We start from the raw sequence: 24,644 nt of genomic DNA, 5'->3' as shown, positions 1-24,644 counted from the left end.
ACTTTCAGGCAACATGGTGCTGATTGGTGTTATTAAAAGTTAAGTCAAAACAAGTCCTAACTAGCAAAACATTCTCTTCTTCCCAAAAGCTGGTAAAATAAAATGATCCATCAGGACGTGCTTAGTCAAGGAATTAGAAACACTGCAAAGACTAGTTCTGGATATTCATTTTCTTCCCCTAAATGTGACAGGTATTGCAATGTCAGAATAAATATATCTCAACCCCATTAGCTTTTTGAAAATTCTTTGCAACTGTAGCAAAATTCCCCCAACAAATTATTGTAATGGCCCATAAACAGCTCACAGGCCCACCAGCTTGCAATTGTGCACATACACTCTGCTCATGAAACCTTTTCTGCTCCAGCCAGCGAGTCAGAGGTTAACATGTCTGTGAGACTACGGCGTTATTTATCTGGTCTCCACGTAGCTTTCCTGAATCTTGCTTCTGGCCAAAGCCACAGTACTTTCCCTTGCCGGCAGAAGGGGCAACTGGTGTCAGCATCACTATCAGCATGACTGGTATCACGAGGATGAAACTTCCCCTTTCTCCCCAACAAAGCCCTGCCCAGCGCTACCCTCGGTGCTGGGGCACCATGTCCTGGCACAGCCGAGCTCCCACGTTTCTGCCAGGCCAGTGCAGGGTGATGGAGGGAGGCCAGAGCCCTGCACATTACCCATGTTTTCATCTTACTGAATCATTCCCTCTTCAGAATGGGTACAGCCCTGCAGTACTGTTTGCTCTTGAGCTCCACTTTCAGTTCAGAAAAAGCCTGTTTTACAGAAATACCTCTTTGCAGCAGCCCCTCCACAGTGTTTGCTGTATTCTCACTGGTCACCCAAGCAATGCTGGGGTTGCTTTTCTTCCCTTTGCAGAGCTTAATCTGTTCCAGTGTACAGCACCTTATAGCAGCCAAGATTTCCAGAGCTAACCAGCCTGGACGTTTGGACATAGGTTTGCCCATTTTGACTGTGTATTCGATATGTTTTATGTCATACGTTTGATTTAGACTTTGCAGAGCACTATATTATACCAAAGTAAGAAAACATGATTTTGTTTTACTGAGCCTAGGAAACAAGAGTAGTGTGATATTAAGCAAGGCATTTTGAATTTGTATTCTTATCAAAACTCAAACAAAATCAATATATTTCTAAACTTGAAACAATAACTGCATTGAAATTGAGCCATTTTTTCTCTCATACTGCCCCTTGGGGTTTGGCATTTCACACATTCATTGTAATGTGTAAAGGAAGTGAGGGCATCCAATCTTGTGGATTAATCTCTCCATGAGCTGTAAACAATTAGATTAGTGTCTGGACCTTTTGGTGCCTCGCCAACTATCTATCGGCTACTTTACAACAAACAACCCATATTTGGCTTTTAAGTACACTTCTCAATTCTACTTGTAAATGCCTTTTCCCAGGCAGTCAATCCAAGACAGATGCTAGAAAGACAAATACAGAGTGAGGAAAACAATGGCAAACATCCTCTGAAAGCAGCCCTGGCACAGCATCCCTATTTTTTTTCCTTTACTTAAAATAAATGGTGTTTCACACCAGGTGTGACAATAAAGCCTTTATTTATCTCTGTATGGCTGCTAAAGCAGTGGTAGGCATTTAGTCTAGACTGCTTGCAGTCTGATCCTGCTTTTAGTTCTTCCTTCAAGAAGCTAACAGCGACTCAGGAACAAGACCCAAGATCCACATTTGGAAATGTCTCTCAGCAATGCAGGGAGACTCCCTGAGGCACCTGAATATTGCTGCTCACCCAAAAGTAAAATTTTAACTTCTCTGGAAGGAATTTGGAAACTCTTTTTGATATTCACCCCATCCTATCTCAGTCCTGGGTTGTGCTGGCTCTAGGTTTCATCTCCAGGTCTTTGGATTCTGCGGGTACTGATGCAGCTATATCCCTCCCACGAAAGCCTTCAAAGAAAGGGGAACACTGCTCAGCTTTCTAAAGCTGAAAAGCAAGCAGGGCAGCCATGGGTGGGCTTGTCCCTTTTAATAGAGACGAGCAAGGTGTTCACCAGGAGATGTGTGAAATGGATAAGAAAGACAGGTTCTGGCTATGGCTTGTATGTGGCCACTCATACTCTGAGCAGACAGCCCCAACCCAATTTGCTGCAAGGCTGAAGGACAAAATGAGCTGGCACAGGAAATACGCAGAGAGGGGCCAGTGACCAAGCTGGGTAGATGACAAAATCCCTTCTTTTGAGAATAGTGCTGGATTAAAACATACATCAGACTATGGCTTCAGCATCCCAAGTGACACCTGGTCTCTAGGCACTCATGACCATCTCGGTAGCCACCACACCCATCAGGTCCAGGGGCTAACAGCTCTCAGTCTGCTGTGGTTGGTTATGAAAAGTAGGACAAACTGAGGATTTCTTTTAATGACTGAAACACCACAACCCCCAAACAGAAGATGACAGGTCTGAAACAAGACTTGCCATTTTCCATCAAGTCAAACTCCATTGGGAGCAAAGCCTGACAGGGAGGCCTCACACTGTCATCCCTAGTATGACTCTTCTGCCATTAATGGATTTCCTTCCTTGCGAGGAGGAAAACTTCCCTGCATCTCGCAGCTAAACAACTCAAGCTTTGTTTTCAACAGTGACCATGATGTTGTTTTGCAGTCAGATGAAACGAAGAGTAAAAATGTGAGCGCTGGTACAGCAGCTGTGTGGCTGCCTGTTCCTATCACCATTATATCCTGGAGGCCTGGCCACTGAGCAGGACCTTTGTCACAGTGCTGCACGGAGAGAAAGTAAAAGCTGGTAACTGGCCCCCAAAAAGTGTACAGAATAGTCTAGAAAGTACTAATGCCTAGGCATCTAAAAAGAGACTTGCAGTTACATTCTATGAAAATTAGATTTTGAGTAACTGTTTATTCTCCTGTATATTGCAACAACAGACTATATCTGAAATTGTTTTCTAAGACTGACTTTATTTGGAGGTTCTGCTCACATTTTAAAATTGAGACGTTCCTCCCTCAGTAAGCACAGATGTATGATACTGTCATTTGTGACTGTAGTCCTGCCAAGAACATTGGATTCCAATTAATGGTTCATCTAAGGTAACAAAACCCAGCATGTCTAGGCAATAAGGACTGTCAAGGGAACAAGAGAATTATTATGTAAACTGATTTTATTACTATGTAAGCAAAATAAAAGATCAAATTAAGTGTACAATAATACAAAATATTACTATTTTTGGAGTAAGCAGGGAATTAGGAAGTAGGCAAATCTGCCTGTTTCCCAGAAAAAGGGCTCTGGAAGACTAGAATTTGCAATATCCCCACAATATCTTAGTATAAAGATGAACTACTGCTTGCTCCTAAGCAACTCAACGGTTAATCTGTTGTTTTTTCCATGGAAGAACTGCAATGTGTATCATGCTGGGTCTTGTTCCATAGGCACTGTCTATCAGGCAAAGCAATCAGAAGCAGAGATAGCTCCAGGCCCACTCAGGCCTGATCCCGGGTTTGTCTTTGGATCAGGACAGAAGAAAACCACAGGTGATGTCCCTGTGCTGGCTGGTGCTCACCCACAGGGCCATGGCAGCAGCTAGAGATGCACAAGTGCAGAGAGGTGCAAGGGCACCCTACCCGCCAAAACCAGGGGCTGTAAGCTGGCATCATCCCAAAGTTTCCTAAGTCAGCAACGGCAACAAACCCCAGCCATGGCAGAGAACACCTGAGCTACTCATAACTGCAAGTACTGAACCACAGTAAAAGACTCATTAGTGACACAATCTAGTTTCACGTACTCTTTTACAGCTAAATCATCACAGAACTTTTTGGAGCCTGAGACTGTCCCCAGTTGGAACATACCCAGTCCAGTGAAGTCCTAACCACTTTACAAAGCTAAGTGCAATCAAGTATTTACATTAATCAGAATACTAACATTACATTTAGATAACATGAAATAAGCACCACAGTGAAATCTCAGCTCTTTTCTATATTCTCCCACTGCATATACCCAACTTCTAATTAGCTCATTTAATGTAAAAAGAACAGAGCTCTGTACAGCTAAGAAAATAAAAGTCTGGAATTCCATGTCACATGTCTCCTGGTCCCTTCTCTCTAAGCCCTTGTTTCACTTGCTGAGTGTTACTAATGAAGATTAGTTTATTCCATCTATCCTGCTTTTCCCCAGCAGCCTGAGCTGCCTGCAGTCACCTGAAGGAACTGCTATCCGTCCTGCCTTTGAAATCAGCAGCAGGTTACAGGAGAATATGCCCCAAGCACCACATACCACTCGAGGCATTTGCAAATCAAAGCTTCCACTTCTGCAGGAGAATCTAATTACTAGCTGGAGCTTTAGGGACACAGCTCGAAGTTAATATTGGGGGAATAGAGGACAGATGATGTTTAACTGGCTATTTCACTTGAAGTGTTTTCTTCTTTTTCTAAGTATTAACTATGGTATCAGGTTTAAGTTACCTAATAATTTTCCTGTTATTGCAGGGAATGAGAAAAAATCATCTGCCACTTATTTGAGGCACTGCTGCCTGATGATGATTCAGCTGGAGCTGAATTTCAATCCATCATTACAGTGTGGTTCTGAGCAGAACTCCCCATATAATTTTTGCTTTCTGATCCTCTGATGTTACCAAGCTCCAGTGCTATCATAATGGAAATAACAAAACATATGGACTATAGTTTTCTCTTTTCTTAAAACCTAAGTTTGAGAAAAGAAGAGATAGCAAATAGTAAAAATGACCAAGTTGACAACTACAGCATTAACCTGGAAGATGAGGAGAATATTTAGAAGAAATTTATAAGAATTTTATAAGAAGTGAGATAAAGAATTGCAAAAGCTACCAACAACACTGTTTTAGAATGAAACCAATGACAAGCACTGTTTAAAATCTAATGAACAGGTTTCTTGTGATACACAGAAAGCAGACACAGGCAATAGTCTTAAATGAAAGGGCTTTTTCTTTTGTGATCTTTAGATACCATTAGTGAAAATTGCATAGCAAAAACCCTGAAGTATACCAACGATACCTTGCTTTTTTACATGTAATTGAAAGCAGAGCTCTACTGTTTTGGTTTTTCTCTCATACTGCACCTAGAATGGATTGTTCAAAAACACACAAGCTCCATTAGCTGCTGCTAAAATTTCAGAAATATTTGGAAAATAAATATCAGATAAAAAAACTTTGTTAGCACACAAAGTCTTTTGCAACAAACTTCAGTAGGTCAAAGAAACATAAGCAAGTATCTCCATCAAAAAAAATTAAACAGAACTAACGAAACCCAAACCAAGCAACTGAAAACCTCAAGTCCATAACATTTTCTTTCTCAGCAGAGAAGGGGAACTCCATGGTATGACAGGGCATGTCTGCCTCATGGCACTGCACTGACACAGCACCTGAGCCTTCTCTCCTCTTCCGCCTCTGCTCAAGTCCTAAGTTTCCATAAACACCCAGACTCCAACATCTGTCCTCACAGGAAAAAGCTGCTGGGAACTGATCACAACTTTTCTGAACACAAGATGACACAGCAGCGTGAGAAGACCTATTAGCCTAACTCTGGGAGGTGTTTAAACCACACAGAAGAATCCTAGGCTACAGGAAACTCTCCTGGTTGGTGTTCGACCCAGCTGGTAACAATAAGCACCATGGATTTCTCTGCATGGAAATGCAGTTTTCAGTCATCTGTTTCCTTCTTGCATGCTGCCTGCTCAGTGGCTGTATGTATGTTTTTGCTATACAGGAATTCAAAGAATAAAAAAAAAGACAAAAGGATTCAAGGGGATCCCATGAAGCAGAAGCAGTAGGTTTTTTTCTCCTAATCTTTTCTCAAGGTGTACAATCACTTGCAAGAACAAAACCAAAAGTTAAAACTAATGAAAAGCCCTTTTTACTCCATGTAAAGTAAAGGCACTCTAAGTGCCTTCCATACAGGTTGTTTCATGTTTGCAGGTCCTGGGTATACAAAGCTGGAGCAAGGCTTTGCAAGGTTATGGCAAGTGAAGCAATTTGCATCAGCAGGGCCCTACATAACAGCTTTAGGCTTCTTGGTAAATTCACTTCATCCTCTGATTCTTAAAGGAAAAAACATTAATGCATCATTTGCAATGCTAACCACAAAAAAATGAAATCCTCTGCTTCAGCATGAAGTCGGATACGTAAGGAAAATAGTTTTTGCCAGAACAAGATTATTCCTGTATTCTCCAGTACGTTTGGTGACTTAAGTTCCCAGTCAGTTGTCTGGGATCTGGGAGCAAGCTTTCTGTTAAAGCCAGACACAGCTTGTGCACAGCAGAGCTGTTCCTCAAGCATGCAGTGATGGAAGGACCTGGGTAACTAAAACAAACCTCTAAACTTAATTTGTGATGCAGAATAGCAACAAAAGGATCAGCTTTTCATGAGAATTGAATTAAAAATTTAAACTAAGGTAAATCTTATAATTTTAAAAGACAAAATGAAATTAAACTCTTAATTCATAAGATGCTAAAATCACAGTACTTATTAACCTAACTTAAATTAACTGGCTTATTATTATAGAAAGTCATCAAATGTACTTAGCATTCTTTGGAGCCTTATAGTCAATTAATATAGCATGAAATTGAATCAACTCAAGCATCTAGAGACACGGAACCTAGATTTAAATGAAAACTTCAGCCTCATCTACCTAAGGGTCTGAAAATTTGGGACCACCTACCATATTTTCTTCACTGCAACAGGCACAAACTCTCATTTACATCCCATATTGAATTTACCCAGAAACAACTGAAAGAATGTGAGAAAACCATCTCCATGATTAAATTTTACAGCAGAAGCTAAGCCCAGTGGGGTTTTCACCCTTTGAAGCAAGCTCTGTCTGACTGAGGGCCAGATTTTCTGAAGTGATTAGTACCACTGGGGCTGAATTTTCAGAACTGCTTGAGCTGCAGTCAGACCCTCAGAAGAAGCAGACGGATTTTCAAAGCGGCGCTCGATGCTCGGTTCCCCGGAGGAGAAGCGCAGTGCACAGCAGGAGACGTGGCTCCCCAGGGAGCTCCTGACTGCTCACTACTCCTGAAAACCAGCACCTTTACTGGCATGTTTCAATGGGAAACACTGGTGCTTACACTACTGTGAACATGTTGTCCTAAAATAAGGTTGCCAAGACACATTCATTGCTGGCCAAAACCAATTATTCTTTATCACAGCAAAAAATAGGAAGGCAGATGTTGTATTTTCTAATATCCTAGAGTATACTTTGCAGAAAATCTGCAAGCATTTACAACATTTTTCAAAGAAGAAAGTGCTTGTTCAATGCTGCATGTGAGAGCAGCTTACTGGAAAAGATGAAAATTTATTATTGCCAATTTTGAAAAAAGAAATCTTTGGCTACCAATGAATAACTAATCTAAGCTAACAATGTCTGGAAATAGTTTTTTTGGAACACACAAAACTTTCTGATGGATAAAAATTAGGAAATTAACGTTTATTGTATTATTTCAAATGCAACTGTTTACACTTGAGGAAAATAATGGAATAATATCCACTTGGAAAGTTTTTATTTTTAAAAAATCGTTTGTAATACTCCCAAAAATTCCCTTGGCCAAAAGCAAAGAAGTTGCTTTTTAACCAGCTAGAAAAAAGAACATGATACTACAGGCATGGGCTCAGTGTACAATAAACATCAAAATGGCTTTAGAAAAATCTTTGTGAAGATCTCGCTAGCTGGTAAACATTTAAAATGCACCACAAATCACTCCAGAGTGTACTAGATGTCTTCAAAATGTGTTTTTCCATTGAACAGTGAGGCGTGGATAACAAGCCTTCTTCCATTTAACACAGACACGTCTCCCACTTGCAGGAAAGGTGCTCATTTGCTCATGTTTAGATTAACTTGGGCAGAACCACATCCCCTGCATCCTTGCACAGCTCCCCTGCCGTGGGCAGGGACCAGCCCTCCCATGAGGGCTTCAAGCCCAGAGAAGCCTGGTGAAGTCCAGCCCCCTGACAGGCTCCTGGTGCGTCCTTCCCACCACTGGGAGCTCCCCCACCCAGATACCTCACCTCAGTCAAAGGGCTTCCTGCTTTGGGTCAGAGAGAAGTGAAATTGGGTCTACCAGAGGTGAAATTAATGCTGCACAGAGTTTAACGGGGTTGCTCTTCCGCAAAACCCAGAACTGGTAATTTTTCCAACTAAGGTGATGCCATACACCTATCTATGTGCACTTCTATATGCAAATACAGAACATTAGCTGTTTGTTTGTGAGCTTTCATTCATGCTTCATATCCAAGGAATTTGCTATTTAGGATTGGATTTTGAAAGTAAATTAGCCATGCAAACATGCTTCATGTAAGAATGCAGTTGCACGCCAACACAAACAAATAATTTTAATATTTGCAGGTATAAAACCCTGTGTAGAGCTCTGGCATTTTTACATACAGTAAGTACAAAACTGGAGAGCCTAACTCATTTGACAATACAATCCCTATATCCATTTTTATCTGTAACAGGCTGCTCTTTCAAAACTGTGGACAGATCAGTTTGCTTTCAAAACATGACCCTTAAATTATATAATATACCATATAATAACAATTATAAATTCAGTCATATGAAAACAAAAATTACTGTCAAAAAGTGATTCTGCAGCTTCCATGCCACACTACTGAAATCTGCTGAGAGATGGAAGGTGAACAGGATCCATTGCTCCAGACTCACACAAAATCAGTTCTAGAAATCTCCCTTGACAGTAAGGTACGTGCTCTAACCTCAAAGAATACAGTTTTTGAGCAAAACCAAGAAGGGTACTTTGCACTCTCAGAATTCTTCTCACTTGTTCCTAAAATTCAGTTATCTCTTTACCCTACTAAGTCTTGAACACATGTTCCTGGTTTTAAGTCCACCAAATTCAGAGAGGTTATTCACAACACAAGTGAAAACAATCTAAGCAAAGGCATGCAACAGCAGGGTCCTGGATTTTGAGGTTTATGAACTCTCCAAGTAACCACTGTCCTTGTGCTTTGCTGAATGTCTCTATTTGTACACAGAGAGAATGCACCTGGGAGGAACAAAGGGACAAGCATCCATCCTTTCTGTACCAGCTAGTGCAGAAACCTTAAAATCAGAATAGGACTGCTTTTGATTTTTGTTTCATTCTTACTACATGTACGTTTATTAGCTGATGCTAATAAGTCATTATCACAATACTGTGTCTCCACTATAATTATACTGTGAATGTACTATATACTGTTTCTCCCCTGCCTGCAAAAGTGAAGCAGCAATAGCAGCTGTTATGTAGTCTGGTCACCCAACAGAAGCAAGCACCAAAATATGCTTAAACCTTACCTATAAAGTTCCTAGTTTCTTTTGCAGATTCTTGCAAAAGAATAGCTTACATGTGAGACAAGACAAATGATCCATTTTTGTACTGTATTACTGAAAACCCTTGAACAGTTAGCCTCAAATAACCACAGCCTAACACAAAATCCTTCTGAAATCCTTCTGAAGCTGCTGTAAACTTTCTTTATTCAAACCTTAAATACAATTCACCTTAGAGATTTTATTCCTTTAGGTATCATTGCAAACCTGCTGCTGTTAATTGGTTACAGAATTTTACCTTTTCTACTTTCAGATCACAGTCATGAATCACCAAATTAATTCAAGGAAAAAGACAATCCTTCTCTGTTTTCTGCAGAAACTCTGGATACAAGAGGTTATGCTTTCACATTTGCAAAGACTGGAAGACTTGATGGATTTTCTTCTTTCTGCTCTCACTCCAGGACAGTGCATCTACATTGGTGCACAGGCTGACACTGAATCAAAGTTCAAGACAGGGCTATGAGCCAGCTTGTTTCCATATGACACAGCCACTGGGATTCACTGCCCAGGTGAAGCAGGGGGCTCCTGCAGCTGCCTCACATCTGGAACGGAGCGGGTGAATCTTGCCAATACGGGACTCAGGCAGACTGAGATGCTCTGCCACAGTGCAGGGTACTTGGGTGGTACCTGTTAGAGCAGTGACTCAGGAGGAACAAAACAATCTATGTAGAAATTGAACAGATTAAGAATGCCCAAAGAGTGCCATCAGTTGACTTCTTCCCATAAACAATTTATGTTTCAATAAACTAACACATTTCCTTAGAGTAAACTGCATACAATACCACATCTTGAAAAAAAGGAGACACTTAAATGCACATCTGCTCTACCTCTGAGAAGATGCAATTGGGTAACCACACGTAAAGTATGAGCAATGCTGATTGAATTGAGGGGGTTAATCTGCAGAGGAGTTGAGAAAGGACTAACACTAACCTCTGGGTAGCCTCCAACATCATGCACATCGATTCCAAGTAGATGTCCAAGTCCGTGTGGCATAAATATTGCACCCAGATGAACCTTCACCATGTCATCCACATTGCCTTTCAGAATGCCAATTCTAGTCAGCTCCTCCAGATGGACTCTGTCAGCCAGACGGTGCATATCAGGCCAGGCGACCCCTTAGAGAGCAGAAACAGGCAGCTGAGTTAACTATTGCTAAAAGTTTTTTAACAACAACTTTCAAAAAACAGATGTAACATATGTGCCTTTGTTTATGTAAAAAACAAAGGTGGAAAGAGCAACTACATTTTCACAAAACACTTTAACCAAGATGAAACTATTTTAACAGACCTGTGAAATACAGAAAACTACAAACAAGAGAAACAGCAGCACCTTAAAATCCAGAAAAAGATGTTAATACAATGTATCTAAGCATGCTCACCCAGATGTAAATGCATCAGTGAGTCTCCTCTAAGAATGTCAACTGTAGATTGCAGTTATTTAAAATGCAGAGCATAGACTATTACTATCCTATTATTTTCAAGAATGATCATACCCATTTAGAACATCTGACACGGACAGTACTTTTCTACGTACATTGAAGATTTAAAGCCTGCATCTTCCTGGCAAAGACACTCTCCAGAAATTAATGATTCCCTTGTGCTAATAGGCTGTGTAAAACACGACTCCTCTAATACATGTATTAAAACAGCATTACAAAATACTGTTGTTTGACTAGAGACAGAGTGCCAGGATACATTAGATTGCTATTATTTTGGTATAGGATACAATTTTGTTTGACAAACTGCTGGGGAGAGGAGGGAGGAAGAAAGCAGCTCTTTTGTTAGTAACAAAGTACTGTCTTAATTAGATCAACCATGGCATTGAGTCATCATCAACAGAGCAGCAGTTGCAGAGTCAAGACAACTAGGGCTAAGGTACAGTTGAAGAATATTTTCCTTGTTCAATTTTGGCATGATTAAGCAAATAAAAAATGAGCAATTTTTAAGGCCAAACTCCCACCAAGTTCCGTTTGCTTTAACATGCAGCTCTAGGGTCTTGTGAACATAGATGTCATATTTAATTACATTATCACTTTTTGCTGAAAATACTGAGGCTTCAAAGACTGAAATAAAATCATCCTATGGGTGTGCTTGAATAAAGCACTCAGCTGTGTTCTATGACGCTGATACAAAGATCAGAATCAAACTGAGCAGCAAGTGGCTGCTCTGTCCTGCACACTCTCAGCTCACAAACCCAGGCACCTTTATGCTCCCATGAGCACTGGCTGGGAAGCAGCTGAGCATGTGATCAGTGAGCAGGCAGCCTCCTTTCCCCTCAGATCACTCTGGGATCAAACCTGCAGCCTTGTGCCTGCCAAGCAAGGCCACAAGACAGAGGACAGGCAAACACAAACCCTTGGTTGCTACTTCCTCACAAAGGCCAACAATGCCCAAGTGAGTGATGCTCACCCATAAAATGTGTGCAGCCTTCCTGCTCAAAATGTGCTATTTTTATGGTTTCCCTACTTTAAAAATGAACTTATGTTTTTCATTCAGTAAGAACCAATACAACTATAACCAGCTCTTCTTTGACAACTGTTCAACATACTCTGTAATTGTTTCTCTTTCTGAATATTGATTGTATTGCAATTTTCACTTCTCTAGGTTCACCTGTGTTTCACAGCTCTCTCACATTAGGCTCCACTCTATTGTATGATAAATTGGAATCACTACAATCCATCACATCAATATTAAACATATCATAGAAGTATTACTGAATCACAGTTGCTTTCCTGCTTATTTTATAGTTGTGGGAATACAGAATTTCTATATCTAAGTCGAGGTTCAGCTTTTGCAGTTTGCAGCTAACTCCAACCTCTCTAAAAGTCTTCAATCTTCTTTCTGAGGCCACTAGATGTTCTTTCAAGATCTCTCCCATGATTTCTTAGCTGAGTATCACTACAGGTCACCTATTTCCAGCCCCGTAACTGCAAAGCCACATGTAACAACATCTGACCCTGGTCAACTATTTGAAGTCTCACCCTCCCTTGTTATAAATGAAGGTGAGAACCCCATGGCTGGAAGCACAACCATGTCCTGGATGCACTGGATCAAGCTAAGATGAGTTGTGTGAGAGAAATGGAGCTGAGGTGTCTGCTGTTTGCAGCTCAGCTTCCCTCTGCAGCTCTGCTGGTACTGCTGGTCTCAACCCAAGCCCACAGGCTCCACTTAAAGAGACACAGGCACTTTTATCGAACTAAGGAAGAGATACAAAAGGAGATACAAATATCAAATTGATCAGAAATAAAAACACCAGAACCACATATCTGTTCGTCTGCAGAAGTTTAACAGAGCAAATTAATGACAATATTGCCCTAACTGAAAAGACTGCCATGGTTGTAAATCCTGAGTATTTCTAGGCACTGAGCAAATCCATTAGAACTCCTTCTTCCCTTGTCCCTACCTTTTTCTTTTTCTCTCATTGACTTAAAGTGCAACGACTTCTCTTCTCCTTCTGCCCAGGACTCTTCATTCCCCATCTGTTTTGGTTTTTATTCATCTTACCTGTTTTCGTTAGAGACTGAGGACAACAAAAAACTCTACTGTGAAATAAATAATGAGGCTGGATGGAAAATCTGCAGCTTTGGGCTCTCTTTTGGAGCTAGGGCAGCGCTTCAGACAGAGCCCAACAAAATTACTCTGGACCACTCTTTTACTACCTAGCCAGTGCCATGAGCTTTGCTAGAGATATGAAATATGTCAGCTCCAGTTGTCTCCCATATGCTGCTGGAGCTGCAGACAGCACTGCAGCAGCTCTGGGCAGAGGGAAATTAAGCTTCTGCTGGAGGCACCCTGCTAAATAATACAAATCTTGGTTTACAAATAAATAGGTATCCAAACAGTCTTAATTAAAAAGCAAAGGGTTTATAGATAGATTGCACTTTCTATTCTACTGTCTGGCTTCACGCTTTATTCTGACTATGAGGTGGTGGCATTAGGCCACCCCCTCCAAGACACTTAACCTACAAGCCCTGGATGAAACACTCATACACAGACTATTATTTGAGTGCTAAGACAAAATAGGAAGCTATTTTGAGCTGACTACAGACAGTGAATTAAGTGGAGTGATTTTTCTGGTCTTCACTTACAAAATGGTGATATCCTTGTCTTGTTTGATATGAGAGGATTCCCATCATGTTAAGAATAAAGTTTAATAATAAGGTCCAAACAGATTTCTATCGGTTTCTTAAACAGGTGATTTGACAAAGAAAGAGGATCTAAATCCAAATCTTCAAACATTTCCTACTACCCTTATAATATTAAAACCATTACATTTGTGAAGAGAAAAAACTATTTTACAGTACTAAGGAAACTATTTAGAAGTATAGAAAAGAAAATCCACTGAAAAAAGGAAGACGTCTTTGTCCATTTTATACAAAAGTATATTCATATGTTGTATACATTTATTATAGAGTAAACAGAAATATCCGATGCTTTAAAGTTATTTTAAAACTAAAATTGTATTAGTTTTATCTGGCAAGTGAAATCTTTATAATACAATGGTCTATGCAAGCCCAGCTGCCTCTGGGACTGACTGGCATGCCTGCACTCAAGTATCATTTAGATAACTAGTAAGTACACTTAAAGAACAGAAGTCCTTAAATTCTGATAGTCTAATTTTCCTTTGTAGATACTGAACTTCCAATAATTGCAAAAAGCAGAGAAAGGAGGAAAAATTAAGTATCAGAGCTGACAGCTTCTTTGAAAAGAAGCCATGAACAGAATTTTTTTGTATTCTCACATGATGTACAACTCAACAATCTGGAAATGCCACAAGGACCTGCAGTAAGAATATGTGAGTCCCTCTGTTAAAGCCCAGAGGTGTCTGTATTCTGCTCAGATCTCTATGCACACACCTATGTGTGCACAGCTTTAGCATGTTAAAGAAAACAGTAACAAAGAAGGGCAGCCATGGAACAATCTGCCCAACAGACTGCAGACTTGCAGATGTGAAGAAAAAGAACACTGGCTAAATCGTGCTGAATGAACAACATTTTGTACAAGAATCCTTAATTCATGGAGGCTACTTAATGTTCAGGCACTTCAGCTTTTGGGTTACTGGGGGCCCGTCAGAGAGCTCTGTGCCCTGCCGCAAGCTGACAGGAGGAGTCAAACACCAGATGAGCATTCTTGTAGGGAGAAAAAGCAGTTAAAATCCAACTAAACCCCACAACAACAACTTACACAAAAGTGCCTCCACCATCAGGTGTGTGAGTTACTTCAGTGGCTCACTGTTCTGCAACATGGGCTGGCACTAACATTCCACCACCAATCACTCACCAGGATGTTTGACTCATGTATTATTCAGGACTATTATTTTTAAGCTTTGGTGAAGTTTATCATAGTTGCAGACATGCTTTTTGTGTAAGAACTTTTATGATAGTTGCAGATGTGCTTTTTGTGTAGAAAGGTTAGTTCTGTTATTATCTTTAAGCCAATTTAGAAACCAATTATAGTCCACTGACTGAGGTTTAAAAAGACAGATTGGAGGGTCCTTGGACTTTGACAGCTTGTACCAAAATGAGTCTGTACTCAGGAAAATCTGCTGATGAGGTGTCTGCTCCCTTCTTAATTCTCTGCCAAATGAGATACTGGGTAATACAGGTCACTGGGCCAGTGACTGGCTCCCCAGGAAAGCTCGGTTCCCAGGGCTCATTAGGCTGTGATTCGTTACCTGCCATGCAGCACGTGCTCAGGAGAGAGGTCAGGTCAAAACCCACCTTTTACAGCAAGCAAAGCACTTGAGATTCCTTGAGATACAGAGTGAATGAACTACACAGCAGCAACCAGACACTGGAGATGTCTCATAATGAAATAAAACAGATCATGGATTAATTAAACAACAGAAAACTAGGGAGGTTATTAGTTTACAGACACCATGCAAACAGTATAGTGGAGGTGTGAGGTACCACTTAAAAATGGCAAACTTAATGCATTAAGTTTGCCAAAAGGTTTTTTTTTAAATGTATCCCCATAAAGCTAAATGTTATCTGATACTCTTAGATAGTACTGTGAAAGAAAGGAAAAAGACAAAACTAGTATTATTTTATTTCCTTGAAAATATTTCCTCTCTGATTATCTGTTTGCCAAACCCCACAAGATTTCAGATAAAACACCAGGTTTAAGGACTCTGGAACATCATATAAGGATCTCTGCAATAATCTGTGACCTCTTTGATCACACCAATGGAGGAGTTTTTGTGCCCTCTTTGCCTCAACCCCAAAAAGAAATGCTTCTAGTGAAACCAGAAATCAAAAGCATTCCTATCTCTGATGAACATACCATAAATTTTTAAACAGTGGAATTAAAAAGTCGAGTTGCTGTAACACATCACACTATAAACTGTTCCTCAGTTGCTGTTAACTCACTGGTATTTTTATCTCAGTGATTATTATCTGAACTTTTATTAGAAGCCATTTGAGAACATAAAGTAGAAACAGCATACAAAAATAATTTAGAATTACTGCGTGGTATTTAGCCACTTTGGTCAGAAAGTACTCTGAAAAGGCCTAACAGGATTTTTTTGGCCACTACTTAGGGTACTTTGTGGTTGTAATGTGACAATGATTAAACCACAAATGATTTAACAGGGGTTTTTTTGTTGTTGTAGGGTGGGGGTTTTTTGCCAACACAGATGTCACAATCTTACTAAAAAAAGGAGTATGGCAAGGTTGTAGTAACTTCTCCCCAAATTGTGCTAAGGTTAAGTTACATTTAATTTCCAAGTGTCCACAGACAAGGGCAAAAGGCCCAATGTCCCCTGGCAGTGCCACTGAAATGCAGACAGAACACACAATCCCAGTCCAGCCAGCAACCCACTGGAACAGATTAAAATCTGCCAACTGGCAGTGACCATATCAGACATAAAACAATAGGTCTTTAGAAATTCCAATCAGACCCAGTTTAAAAAACAAACCAAAACATAATTTAAATACTAAAACCAATTATCTTTTCCCTCTTCACTTGGGTGCTAGAAAAACAGTTGTATTTGTGATTTTCATGCTTTCTTTTTGGCCCAGTACATTAAATACTCAGTAGCTGCTCTGTTTTTGAACTTGGTGTCTTGCAGCACCAGGTAAGTGAACTCTGCCATGGGGCAAAACTCCCAAATGCTGTACTCTAACACTGGCAATGTTTGGGCCACAGTGAAGCTGTTCAAAGCTTCATACACTGTGTACATGGCTCACAGGGTGAGCATTACACAGCCACACGGATGCCTAATTCAGGCATGCAGTTTTAGACTGGATTTTACAGCTGTGGCATGACTACAAACTGGCTGCCATACGATGAGGAGAGCCTGTTAAACTTCCCATCCCAAAAGGGAACTAGCCAGAATTTGCTGCTGTGTCACACCTGCAAATACCCACAGTTCGGACTGCGGGGATTACTAGACCTGACCCTGCCCTGGGCCTTGAGTCCCGGTGCCACAGCTCCAAACCAGGGCGAACTCCTTCAATAGTCATCCCTCTACTGCACCTGCCTTACAGGGATGGGAGCTACTGCAGGGAAACAGAGATTGCTCCTCATCATCTCTGAAATTTGGACTTCGAAAGGCTGACCAGCATTGCGCTATTCAGCTGTACTGTGACATTCCTTTTGCATCAGTATGATGGAGGTTTTCAGCAGTCCATCCTTCCAGTTATAAACCCTGCACAAGATGAGCTGTCACACATCAGAAGCAACAAGAGGATAACATTTTGCCATGCAGAAACATTAAGAAAAGCAATCTGAATAGATGCAGATGTGGAGCAAGAGCAGAGATTTTTTCCATGTCTGGATGCAGTACTGGGACTGAGCAGTGCTGGCAGACACTGTGGATTTTACAGCATGTTCCCTCCAAAGAGGTGTATGTTGAAGAGGAAAAAGGGAAAAGGATTGGCAGAATGAAGGAAGTGCTTGGAGGGAGTGATTGCGGTGTGGAAACTTACCAAACTTTGAAGCTCAGAAAAGACTCTGTTTAGATAAGACTCGGGGCAAACAGCATAATGTATGTCTAGCAGGTTTGCACTCTGACAGCTACAGCTGATGCAGTGTCAAGATTGAAGGACTTGTGAACTTTGCACTTCAACTCAAATTACAATGTATAACAAGCACAATTCCTGAACACTGAGCAGCGAGAAAATCAGTGCAGGTACTAAAAATCAGAGGAGGTACAGGCAACTTATTCCCCCAAAGTTACTACTAAAACCAGAATTGTACAATGTTACAATATACAGTGTGTTACAATTAGGAAAAAAGGATTAAAAAAAGCACCTTAAACCAAAACCCATTCAGTAAAGAAAGGCTAAAAAACCTGCAGCCAATTTAGGCTGAGTCTGTAAAGATATCTAAATGTATTTGCTTGTGCAAGCCACACCTTTGAAGAATCCCTGAAAGTAGTGAAAAAATCCACATGTTAAGCCGAGCTGGAAAGCCTCAGGTTTGCCCCTGAACCATGGCAGCTCCTGCAGATGCTGCTCAGGTATCTTGAGATGAGAGGGACTTCAGGGCAGAAAGACCCAACAGTTCAGAAGTGCCTGTTTTTATACCCTTGGGAGTAACTCAGCATTATTTTAGGCCTCTGAATGCTGCAGTGGTCACTGTCTGTAGGGCAGCTCCCATCTGCCACAGCAGGAAGAGCAGCCCACAGGTTTGCAGTCAGAGATCTCACACTTCAACAGATTGCTGCTTTCACAGAGGGCCTGCAGGATCTACTGAAGCTGGCAGAAAATACTCCCTTTTCTTCCCCCTCTTGCCGTAGGTTGTGGCTGTGCTGGACAAGGTTAGGTTACGTGACCAATAATGAGAGCTCCAGTAATCAATCACACCATTTTTATTTAGTATCTTGAAAGAATCAAGAATTCCGACTTGATTGTCAGTATTGTCTATGCATCCTTTAGTGCCTTCTGCTTTTATTTCCTAAGTAGTAGCAATGCCTTAACCATGTATACTGACAAAACCAGAATTATTACCACAGAAGGCTGTGCTACCTTTGCTGGGTCCAGCCCAGAGAGTATTTTTTGTTGAATTTATTGTTTGTTCATTAATTGATGAACATTAATGCCAGCAAAAAAGTAGAGCCAACTCCATTCAATAGAGAAGAGAGAGAGCAGACTACAAATAGCTTTTAAAAACATACATTGGCAAGATTTACTTTCCAATCTGTCTGTCAACACAATAACACATTCTGAACTGCAAGGGGGGGGGAATAATACTGCGGTGTCATTCAGCAAGATTTGTGAATATCAAGTATTGATTACAACGTGCTCCAAAAGCATTTGTTCTTCAGAGGAACTGGCATAAAATCTTCAACCTCTGTCATTAGTGTTTTATTTCTGAGAAGAATTGTTTTGCTGCAGATATTACAGCAGATTAATAATGATCAGCAGTGCTTTGACTAAAATATGACAATCTGAATGGGAATAATTCATATGGGCACCTTGAAATTATACAAACTGTAAAACAGATTGTGCTCTCATACCCTTCCCTGTTGTGCTATTGTCAAAAATTCCAGTTTACTTTCTTTTTAAAAATTCACCAAAATCAGCTGTTTTTATACAGCACAACAGAGAAGCATGACCACATGGTGTTCTACTAAGCACAACTCTGGACTACACGAAATAAAACTCAAAATGACTTCCATGCAAAAAACACCCATTGTATGTGAGTAAGAACCTTGTACTTGGGAGGATAAATATTAGTAACAATTACAGTTATTTTCTTCAGGTGTAATAGATTTCAATCCAAGTTGGATACAGTGCCAATTACTCTAAAGCAGTATTAAAAAACCAAAAATAAATCTGAATTGTAAAGAAGTTATAGAACTGCTGTGGACAAAAAGAAGTAGTCATCTGTGAAGCTGCAAATTTTGAATTTGCATATGTTACTAAGCACAAGTGCTCAACTTAATAACAGAAACACCTGCTGGTAATATGATCTGCTATGCCAAATAGCTATGCCTAGCTATTCATTTTCAATTAAACAGTGCTTCAATTGAGTTATTTTAATCTTTGGTCTTGGTACTATTCTACCTGAGCTAGATTCTCCACTATTCTTTCTTTGTTAGAGGCATTTTACTAGAAAATAGAACAGGGAATCATACCCCCACTTTGAATTCAAATCAGCATTTTTTGTTGTCGAAATAGGTTATTTATGAAACTGGTAGTGGTTCACTAAACCTACCTACCCTTGAAAGTCTCACTGAAAGAACTGTGCCTCAATATTTAGGTAACAAAGGAGGACACACCATCCAAAATCTACTTTCTGCTATACTAAAATACAGACCATTCACCCTCTGAAGTCCCTGGGCTTACTGCTCTACCCCCATCAGCTTTACTACTTCAATCCTTTAGCATCAGGCAAACAGGGAGGAGGCAAAACATCAGAAAATAAAGTGGCTTCTTTGTTTTGTCCTTCTAAGTCACAGCATTCCTTGGAAGGCTGTACACTGGAAAACTAGCTAAGACAACACCCCCATTGCAAAGCAGTTAAGAAGTTACACCACTAAAGAAAACCTGAAGAAATCAGGAGAAATGCACAAAAAGTGGTCAGAGTTTCACAGAGCAGCTCAACTCTTGTGCAGTTACACCTGCCCAGAGGACAAAGACCACAGGAGATTAACTTTGTTCTGCATCCTGCATCTACAAATACATGTCCTCTTGTACCAAGGCGAAACCAGGAGTGGCCAACACTCAAACTCCCGGCAGGATGCAGCAGTCAGCCACAGTAACACACTGAGCCTGGTTTCCAGGCTGCCTATGGCAGGTGGCTCACGTGCACCTGTGACCTTCCATCCTAGAGATCTCCCAAGGACTGCTTCTGCTGGTCGTCAAAGGAAGTCCTCAAAGTCAGACCTACAGAAGGACGCCCCCCCGAATCATTCTGTATCTCAAATTGTTCATTTCAAAATTGTCTGAAGATGAGAAAGAAATGACAGAGTGGAAGGGTTGCTCCTAACATTAGAGAAACACCTTCAAACACCTATTCTCAACTGCAAAATGCAAGACTTGACCCAGTGAGGCACCTGGAGCAAAGACAGAGGAGGGACCATCAGCTACAGAGAACTTTCTGAACTCCAAGCCAGACACTGCTGGCCTGTGCTCACTGGCTGTTCCAGCCTGCTCCCCTTGGCCTCTCTATCCCAAAATACCCGAGTCTTTTGGGAACTACTTACTTCTTTGCATTTATTTAGCATCTACAGCAAAAGGGTACCCATTTCTGTTAGGCTCTGAGGATCAGCTGCTATCTAAATGATCAATAAAAGGATCTTTTTTATTTGCTCGGCATGTGGGTCTACTTCTTTGCCTAAAATATTTGTACTGTACTTGAAGTATACCTGACTGCACTTTCTTGGTCAAAGATTATAAGGCAATCCTGGCATCAATGAAATCTGCAAAGTCTGATCTTTGATCCTGGAAGACAAGATTTAAGAGCTTAAAGAACCCACGTCTTTAAGTGAAAATGGATTTCTGGGAAAACCATACCCAAGCAATCTTCCAGTCCTAAAATGGAGGAACCTCCATCTTGTGTTATCAGAGATGTTAGCCCTGGGACGGAGATTTTCAAGATGTTCCTCAAAAACATTTTTTGGAAAAGCAAGGCCTGAACGCTAGAGGCAAGACAACACTCACTGTCTTGGACAGTAAAATGCAGAACTTGGGGATATGTATATAAGATAAGCTCCAGCTTGAAAAAATGCAGAGATACAAATTCTACAGGGAAACCCTGCGGTAATGTCAGTATCCTGAGGAGGAATTCACACTGCACATAAACTGACGTGATGAACAACAACTTCTGTGCATATTTGGAACTAATTTTTACTTTTCTTCTTATTGAAACAAACAAACATCAATCAGCAAATATTCCCAGCTGCATAGATAATGTCTGAATGCAATTTTGATTCAATGGGGACTCTGTATACACAAGCTTTTCAAATCATAAAAATGTAGAGATAGGGACTTGAGTGACTGCCAACCTAGCCTTACTCAACTGTTCCTTGGGAGCAGTTTGCTAGACAAGGAGATCTTTTTTGAAACTGGAATTTAGGACAATAGACCTTACAGAGCGAGGTGTTTTAATTCCTTTTTCCTTGCATCCCAAATATTAATGTATATAACTTACAAGACTGAAAAAAAGTTTTTCCTGTTATTTTTTTAAAACATAGCTTTTGCAGTAGTACCAGGCATGCTGAGCACAACCAGCTCCCTTCCTTCCCCTTCTCCTGTGATTTTCCTTTAGTCTACAGAGAAGACAGAGAGTAATGCTTGGAGGTCTCAGCATGCAATTGCAAAAGGATGAAGACAGAAAGTATGTGATTGCTCCAATATTTAGCTCATTAATCTTAAAGACTCTGTTTATGCTCTAGCACATTAATCCAGAATAGTTCTAATTGCAAAGCTGAGAAGTAGGCATACTTCCTTTTTAGTTCTTCTCAACACAGTAGCAACTTAATATATTCCAGAAAATTCAATGTTTCTACAAACAGAAACTCTACGTAGAAACTTTCTATATGTAGCAACCAGGCTGTCCTCATCAACTAGGAATTCCATTTATAGAACTGAAATTATTACTATTCTCTAAATGCTTAAGATAACCTGAACAATAAATAGCAGAAATCACTTGAGAGGCTGCACATGGTATAAATACACTGTCATTTGCTGAATAATCAAAGAGAAGCCACTCCACAGAAACTTCCCCAACACTATTGGACTCGTATGTATCACTGACAGAAACATACTGGTCCAAGAACACAGTGCCTGGAGCTGGGCTATGAATGATTGCACTTCACCCAGAGCCAGCCCAGCACAGCACTCCCTGGGGGCTGGCAGCACTACGTGCCCTGGGCAGAGCCCGAGCTGGGCACACGGGCACTGCTCCTCATCAGCATCTCCTCTGCCTCTATCACCAGCACTTCCATGTGCATGTTTCACAACTCAGCATGGAGTGATGCAGGTTAGGAGGGATACCAGGAGGGTACCAAACCCTGGCTCAGGGCAGGGTTAACTTAAAAGTTAGATCATGTTTCTTCAACAAATTGTTTTCTTCGTATTTCAGAGAGGGACTTAGAGCAAAACAAATTATCTCACACTTTTTTAAAAACAGATTGATATTAATTCCAAAGAGCATACAATACTGGTCTCCCAGGTGTAACCAGTGACAAATGATGGATAAAGCTAACACATTGACACTGGATCTAACTTATGCAACTAGGATAAAGAATGGAGTGAGACAGATTTGAGAACCATGCACATATGCACTTACTAATCCTTCAGATCTTTCCACTATCAACAGACCTGTCCAACTTGCCCACAAAAGAGTCTAATCTACTCCTGCAGTTCAGGCTTTCAACTGCTACCATGAGAGGTGTCCACTGGAGGTGCTACAGACAGCAGAGCTGAGACCTTGCACCCAGCCTTAACCACTGCACTCTGCAGCCTTATGCCTACTGAGGATGTGCTACACAATACTTTTTTTCCACCACAGTTTGCCTTTTTAAGCCTGGGCAATTACAGGGGTGAGAGAGAGCTACACTAAAAGCAGTAATTTTATGGTTATAGCATCAGGGACTCCAGAGTTGAGCAATATCAACTGACACTGTCTGTGTGAGCTTTGCTTGCACCCTTGGTGCTGGCGTGTCATGGTTCAGTCCTTTAGCTACATGAACATCTACTCCTTTGCACAGGACCTCAGTAGTACCAAGGCCTTTTTGATGATGCTGCCTATTCCAGTCCTACAGTAAAATCTTCAAAAATTTTAAGAAAATTTCTATGACACTCACCAGAGGAACAGACCCAGGGCTATGTTTCGCAATGTAGGCAGCTGGCTAAAGGACAGAAGACCTCAGGCAAACAGAAGTGCAACATCCATTCATGTGTTACTACAGACAGGAGAATTCACATGGAGGAGAACCTCAGAAGTACCAGCGGAAAAGCTTCCACCAGACCAAGCAAAGCTTCCCACCAACTACAAGATGCAAATCACAGGAAGCCCCAAGTTCATTTACTTCTAGGGCTACCTTGCTTCCAGAAGACTCTAACCTCCAAGGCAAGCACAGCTCCTGATAAACCACTGAAGATACCTGTTCCTTATATAACTCCTCTTCCATCTGTTACAAAAGCTGAAAACAAGCAGGAAAAAACCCAAGAGACTTCACAAGCAGGCAAGCATGGCAAATGCACCTAGAAGTTGCCTCTGGGAACTAGCAACCTTTCCTGCACCAGACTCAGATTCCCAGCACGATGCTAAGCAACTTGCCTCAAACACAGGGTTTTTCAAAAATTTATTTTACATTTTTTCATTAATCATTTTCTTTTGTTTTACCAGAGTTTGGCTTGATAATTTGGAGTGTAATTTGCAGAAAGGCTGGGCACTCAACAGCTGTAACAGAGGTCAAAACAGCTGGGGTTTGAGCAAGAGCAAGGTTCAACTCCCTTAAAAAAGATCATGAGTCTGATGAATTTCAGTCTTGGAATCCCAAATGAGTCAATAGCTTTTACATTAACTTCTCTAGCCTGTTGCCCCCTGCCTGCTAAGGGGGACTGCTGTACACTTGCACATCACTAAGATGCAGTACAAGCAAACTTACTTGCCTGCCCAGCACCTGTGTACTGTTATGATGAGCTCTCTGAGAAAAAATGGTGAAGACATTGATAATTTTGGATTCAGAGCAGGTTTTGAATAGTAGGCAATAAACAGTTCCAGGGGCCATGCACAGAACAAAAGGTTACACTAAATTACTGAATAGCTGCTCATTAGCTCAGCTCTTACTGTTATATGCATTGTGTGAAGACAGCAGAGGGAGAAACAATGCATGTATCTACAGGAACATTTAATTCCTATCATCCTTGGAGGTGAAATCTCTTGGTTGTCCCCACTTATTGTGGTTTTGTTTACACACTGGAGTTTTGAAATGCACAAACTGAATTCATTTCAGATGAAAGTAAACCGGGAGATGTGCTCCAAGACTGCATTTAATGTGCCTCAACCTCTGGCAACTCTAATGAGATTAAGAAAGAATGCAGAAGTGAGACAAATTAGGACACTAACTTCTGGAATACTCTGAGACACGTGCCTTTACAATTTCACTCTTTTTAAACTATTCTTTCTATGTATCATACTTCTGTAAAGCAAATTACTTCTGAAATCACTGTTCTGAAAAAGAAACAGACGATGGCTCAGCCACTGAAGGAAATTAAAGTGTCAATATTCTGCACATCTGCCTCTGTAGTTTAGTTCTGTGGAAGAGGAAATTTAATGCAGATGGACTTGACACCATTAAGAATATCCCCTAAGGAGAAATGCAACACTCCTCTCTGATACCTTGGATCACAGGCCTG

The 24,644-nt window shown here is 40.8% G+C and overlaps 1 protein-coding gene across 3 annotated transcripts in view; it reads right to left on the bottom strand.

The window, feature by feature from the left end:
• Positions 1 to 24,644, bottom strand: part of PEPD (peptidase D) — a 144,811-nt gene that overhangs the window by 9,495 nt on the left and 110,672 nt on the right. For all 3 annotated transcript variants that reach the window (XM_039558165.1, XM_010396477.3, XM_039558166.1), the window contains one exon: positions 10,262 to 10,446. In XM_039558165.1, coding sequence (XP_039414099.1) covers positions 10,262 to 10,446 — 185 coding nt within the window. The remainder of the gene's footprint in view (positions 1 to 10,261; positions 10,447 to 24,644) is intronic.

Source organism: Corvus cornix, chromosome 11 (assembly GCF_000738735.6).
Source record: "Corvus cornix cornix isolate S_Up_H32 chromosome 11, ASM73873v5, whole genome shotgun sequence".
Classification (NCBI taxonomy): Eukaryota; Metazoa; Chordata; class Aves; order Passeriformes; family Corvidae; genus Corvus; species Corvus cornix.
This window is presented reverse-complemented; position numbering and strand designations above follow the sequence as displayed.